This window comes from Nuphar pumila, chromosome 17 (genome assembly GCF_984573655.1).
Source record: "Nuphar pumila chromosome 17, dmNupPumi1.hap1.1, whole genome shotgun sequence".
Lineage (NCBI taxonomy): Eukaryota > Viridiplantae > Streptophyta > Magnoliopsida > Nymphaeales > Nymphaeaceae > Nuphar > Nuphar pumila.
In genome coordinates, this window is record NC_143265.1 from 5,658,065 (window position 1) to 5,663,981 (window position 5,917).

At 37.0% G+C, this 5,917-nt stretch overlaps 1 protein-coding gene across 1 annotated transcript; it reads right to left on the reverse strand.

Moving 5' to 3' along the window:
- Nucleotides 1-1,999: 1,999 nt before the first annotated feature.
- On the reverse strand, nt 2,000-4,959 carry LOC149811438 (putative WRKY transcription factor 75). Its single transcript, XM_089993589.1, has 2 exons — nt 4,554-4,959; nt 2,000-2,270 (listed from the first exon to the last, which is right to left on the reverse strand). Exons 1-2 carry the CDS (start codon nt 4,919-4,921, stop codon nt 2,093-2,095), a joined length of 546 nt encoding a protein of 181 aa, XP_089849715.1. The 5' UTR covers nt 4,922-4,959; the 3' UTR covers nt 2,000-2,092.
- Nucleotides 4,960-5,917: the final 958 nt, after the last annotated feature.

A 5,917-nucleotide genomic window follows, 5' to 3' on the forward strand; every position in this document is an offset into this window, starting at 1 on the left:
ATTTTTTTGACCAAATAAAGCTTTTGACTCAACAATGGCTTCTTTTGACTTTTTCTAAACCTTCTTATGACTATACCTCTCAACCTTAGCCATTCAATGGTAAGAATGAACTATGGTAATCTTGGGAAGTACCCCTCTTCCCTCTACCCATATTAATAGAGCTTCTCTCATATATAACTAGATTTTAGAGAGAACATAGCTATAGGTTACTTTTAGGTTCTCTCTCTCTTAGGCTGATCGCGATCATGTTCAATGAACTTTAATTTTTACTAGTTATTGGAATCGTAAGTGTTATGAGGGCGCTTTCCTACAAAAATATTTTTAAAAACATGCTTCCAAAATTCAATATCGCACATAGGACTTTAGGAATAAAAGATTATTGTCAAACCCATAGCCTATGTGATTAACTATTGAGGGCCCAAAATACTAATCAGATCTCAGGAATTTTTTTATAAAAAATGATATTTTTATTTTTACTCGAAGAAACCAACCCAAGATCATAGACCTTTTTGTTTTGGCTCTGCTTGTCGTAATTACGATCATTGTCCTGACAACGTGAAACTCTGAGGATTTTTAAAATATAATTTTAATAAAATATTTTTAAAATTTATTTATCAAATTATTGAGATTGTTTTTTTCTTTTAATCTGAATTGTACTTTTCTTCAATGTTGGATATTCTCCAAAAATGGTTTTGGATTCCTTGTTCTATACTCATCATTTCTCAAGTATTTCACAAATCACCCAATATATATCATATACTTAGTAATAAATGAGCTCCTCAGGTCAAAAAATATTTTGAACCTTTTCTGTATATGAAAAAATTATCTACTGACAGTAAATAACTTTTTAAGATAATTTGTCATATGCAACAAAGTCAATGTACATTTAAACACCTATGTTTTGATGCAAAGTATCCACTTCGATGACTCAAGAAATAATCATTCACACTATGATAGCCTTACAAATGAGTCATCATCATTCATAGTTGTGGCAATTTTAAGTACAAGGGATAGAAAAACTAGTTCTCTCATGTTGACTCAAAGTAAAACATCTAGTTATCCTACAATGTAACCTATGGGCCCTCATGATATCCCATATCATATTGGTCATCTCATGGTCAAGATATATTACTAACTACAAACAAAATGATCCGAAAGAATAAAAAATAAATAAATATTGCATCAAAATATATTTTATTAGTTTTTAATGCATCCACGATCTCGAAGATGTAGGAAATCTCTACATTACTCCTACTCCTATGAAACTATGCTAGGAAGACAACCAAATAATGAAAAATAGAAAATTAAAATTTAATAAATCAAAGAAAAATCAAGAATATTCATCCATCAACTATCCTAACAATTCCAATAAAGAGTCTTTATAGGGAAAAAATAAAAAATCCTAATTCTAATTTGGATATGAGATAGATTTATTCCATAAAAAGATCTAATTTTAAACAAAAAACCAAATAAAAACCCTAAACCAAAAACAAGATCCAAACAGATTCTTAGACTCAGATAGCCTAGCCTCACTCCGCTCCTACATAAGATTTTTTGGGCTTAGCAACATTTGGATGTGCATGCATGTTAGATCGTGCATGACTCTCGGTACGAAATAGAGTTTGTAAGCATTGCACCAAAAAAAGTAGGCAACTAAAAATGGAATGGGTTGTTTTGTATTCATTTGAGGCATAAAGCAAATATGAAAAGTTGGCATGCCCATTGCATAATTTCTCAGTTGTCTATTGGAGACTAAAAGGTTGATGGAGTCCGGATCGGGTGCGATATAACAACTGGTGGGGTCTGCCTAACCCCCCAGCTTGCCTTTCAAAAAAAATTATGCTTATTTCTAATTCACAGAATCATCACAATATTGATAATTGGCCTTTTAATAACACATCTGTTTGTTTACAAAATCCCACCTGATGCATAACGAACATAATATATATATATATATATATATATATATATATATATATATATATATATATATATATATATATATATATATATATATATATATATATAAAATTGTCTTTCAAGACTAGCTGAGAATGTTCTCATAATGTGCAGCTTGGTTTTGGACAAGATTTCAAGAGTTGGCAAAAATCTGCATCTGACTTAAAATACTGTCAAAGTTGTCTGTTTGTTTTTCAATTGGATGTGTGTGGATTCCCTCATAAGTTGTGACCACGATCCCTTCATCCTTGGATAAGCGTTGAACTTGTTTCTTGACATTACATGCTTGGTGAGTGCAACGATAGTAGCTTCTGCGCAGGTAGAGATAAAGCTACAGTCAGATCATTGATCAAAAGCAACTAAATGTTTGATGTCAAGAGAGAAAAAAAATGTCTATTCTACAGTAGGATGAGCAAGCAAACGAAGCAAATAGCCCAAGGGGGTTAGCATAGTGGGCTTTGGCCACTACATGGGTGATCAAGGTTCGATTCCCATGAGTGTCGCCCTTCTGTGCAAGCCGATGCCCAGCATAAGTGTGGGGTCCTAGCCTTAAAGTTTTATGCCATCGGCATGACGACCATAAGTATGGCATGCTGAGCTAACACAACGAGGTCTTTGTGCTGGGTGTGGTTTCTTCGGGTTATAAATCCAACAAAAAAAAGTAAACAAAAAAAATATTCAGACCTGCTTCCTATGCCACATGAATGCAACTGTGGATACGGAGATACAGCCATTTTATGAAATTTTCAATATAACTTGTATATAAGTGAATAGGAAAAGGCAGTCAAAATGAAGTGTGCATGTGACATCATTTGAGTAAATGAACATTTCATGAAATTAAGTCAGCTGCCTTGGATGTTGTTCATCTTAAACATGAACAACACCCATGAAAACAGTGAACAAGCTCATTGTGAGCAGTTCATTTTAAACCATTCCAATGCCGTCCATCTGAAACAGATCGACATCGAAAATAGAGTGGGGCCCATCAAGTGATGGGCACCTCATTCATACAGGTTTTGGATGCCATTCATCTTGAGATCAACATCATCAGGAAGTCCTCGGACAGAATACCATCAGAGCAAACTCAGACCTGATCCTGTCTCCTGCACTTTTGTTGATGCTAATTAATTAACAAATACATGTGCATGTGTGCACGCAGACGCCCATGGGGGGCACTGCACACCTGGCTAGGTGGGCCAGTTGAAGGTGTTCAAGCTGAAGGACGCTGCGAGTTCGATGCTCAGGGTGTGCATTCATTGCCGCAAGGTCAAAGCCAATGAAAGACTATATATCCTTGGTGGGCAGAGGGAGAGTCCTCATTGAGTTTTACACAGCGGGCATCCAAACAGGGCCAATGTGGCACCTCTTGGCTCGTAATAGGATGGCTGAACCATATAGCAATGCTTTTTCTTTGTTATCAAAAAACAATAAAAACACACAGTTAGAGAGAGAGAGAGACCAAAACTTTATGCAAGCAGGATCAACTTCAAGAATCGTTGATTCAAAATAACTGGAAAGAAAAAAAATTGAGTGTAATATGAGCAAGTAAATGAAGGAAATTCATGCGCTTTTTCTTTTTACCAAGTTCCTTTGGAAGCCGTAATTCAAAGTAGTTGGTTTTTAATATCATTCACTGCAATAAAAATTCACATAACCAGCCTGGTTAATAATTATTCCCTCATAACCTGGGCTAGTGGATAGGGAGGTCTCCCTTATCCTGAGTTTGAATCGAGGGCAGATCAAGTGCAATCACATTGCACACTTTGACTGTGCCGCTGCACTTGACTGTCTCTTCATCTCTAGGGTGCAGCCCATCAACTGTGGGGCCCGAAAGAAGATGGAGGGCAGATTAGGTGTAGCATGCACACTGAAGTATGCAATGTGATTGCATCTGATCTGCCGTCGTTCGAATCCCTATGAAGGCATCCTCTCGTATAAGATGAAGGAGGAGTCTCCCTCGCAGTTGAAGGGGGCATTTCGTAGAGTTTTACACCATCGGGATTACGGCATACTAAGACCAGTGCGGACAGGTCTCCGATCTCGAGTGTTCTCGGTTTTACACCAGCTGATATTAACAACTAAACCCTTTGTATTTAGTTTATAGACAAGACAGATTGGTAATGCATGCAAGGTGCAAGCATTGTAACCAAGGTGATCAGTCACTGCTCACTCTCTGCAAAAGTGGTTGGTGCCTAATGAACTCCATTTTCAAAGGCATATCACTCAATTTGGTGATGCATCAAAGATCGTCAAAGAGGGATAACATCAAAACATGGAAAAATCATCTCCTATCACCAGAATGAAAAACCACCAAAACCAACTTCATCAAATCAAGAGATGAACACAACCATCAATTAACCAGGAACACCAATCAAAGTGCAATTGCGCCAGCCGCTATGCTTTTGCTACATCTAATAAAACAGCACAACCATAATGGATCACCACCCAAATTTAAAAAAAAAGATAAATTTAAATGAAATAGGAAACCAAAAAGCAAGAACATGATGCTGCTAGTAGTGGAATCTCATAATGGTGGGGTTGGTGTTCAAGATCACGATCAAACACACATAAACAACATATAAATAAAATCTCACCTGGGATACTTGTTGTTCTTAACTGCCTTCTGCCCATACTTCCTCCACCTATAGCCATCAGCAAGTATGTCAATTTGGCTCCTTGTCTGAAAGGCATATCTTGGCCTCCTCACCTTCTCACCCTTCTTCTCCACAGGTTTCACCTCAGTGGGTTGCTCCACAGGACTATTGGTGGGTTCACCCTGTGAAGGCTTGTGGTCCAAATGTTGATTGGGTGGCTCTGGCTTTAACCCCAAGAACCCACTTGGGTTTTGGTGGATATGAGATCTTAGCATGTGTGAGAAAGATGATGATGGTGCAGAAGATGAAGGTGGTATTGCAAAAAACATGTGGTTTTGATCAGCTAAAGAGAAGAAATAGTCCTCCATATGAGAGAGATATGTGTTGAAGAGACCTGATTAAAAGGAAGAAAAGATATATATATATACAGAGAGAGAGAGAGAGAGAGAGAGAGAGAGAGAGAGAGAGAGAGAGCCGTTTTGGTGGTACGGGGGGCGGCTGCTGTGAATATTCCATGTCAGCCGTCCAATTTCTCGGTGGGAACGACCCCAGCATAACGAGTAGCGTAAACGGCACGTAAGGTCTACGGGATGTTCTTACAGAGAGAGAGAGATTATCATAATGTCCTTGCATCTTGGAGAGCCTTACAGATATGTCATTCTTGTGAGTTTTGCGGGAAAAAAATTGATAGAGCCAAAGAGGCGAGTTCTGATCATAGCAACAAATACCGGTGATACTTTTAAAATATTGAGTTTTGACTGTAATATTTTTAAAACCTGAATATTGTGATGGCCACTTTTTATCACCGTTATAAGTCTATAACAACGACAAAAAAGAGAGCAATAGCGGAGTCTTTCATCACCACTATTGACCCTCATTCTTGTAGTGCCTATCTTCATAGTACCATAATATTATTGTGTTATTAGTACACAATACAAGAATAACCTCACCATTAAAAGGGTATTTTCACTGCTGCTATTTTACATAACGTCGGATGAACTTGTTATGTTGGCGCTAGATGTATTGCATTAGTATAATAAACTTTTTTGGCACACACAAAAAGTGCGCCATTAAAAGTAAGTTTTTCTGGCACAATAAAAAAATTGCACCAGTGCACATTCGACCAATGAACATCGGTCTCTCTCTCAGCGGCGTCCAATTGAAGGTGCACTCTCTCGTCCATACCAAATCTAATTTTTTTCATATATGCTTTATATTTTAGGGGTTTTGCATTTTAATTCATATTTTTATAATTTATTGAGTGAATGCATGCTAATTCTGATTTTTTTCATGTATATTTTAGATTTTAGGGGTTTGCATTATAATCCATGGTTTTGTAATTCATTGAATGAATACATGTTAAA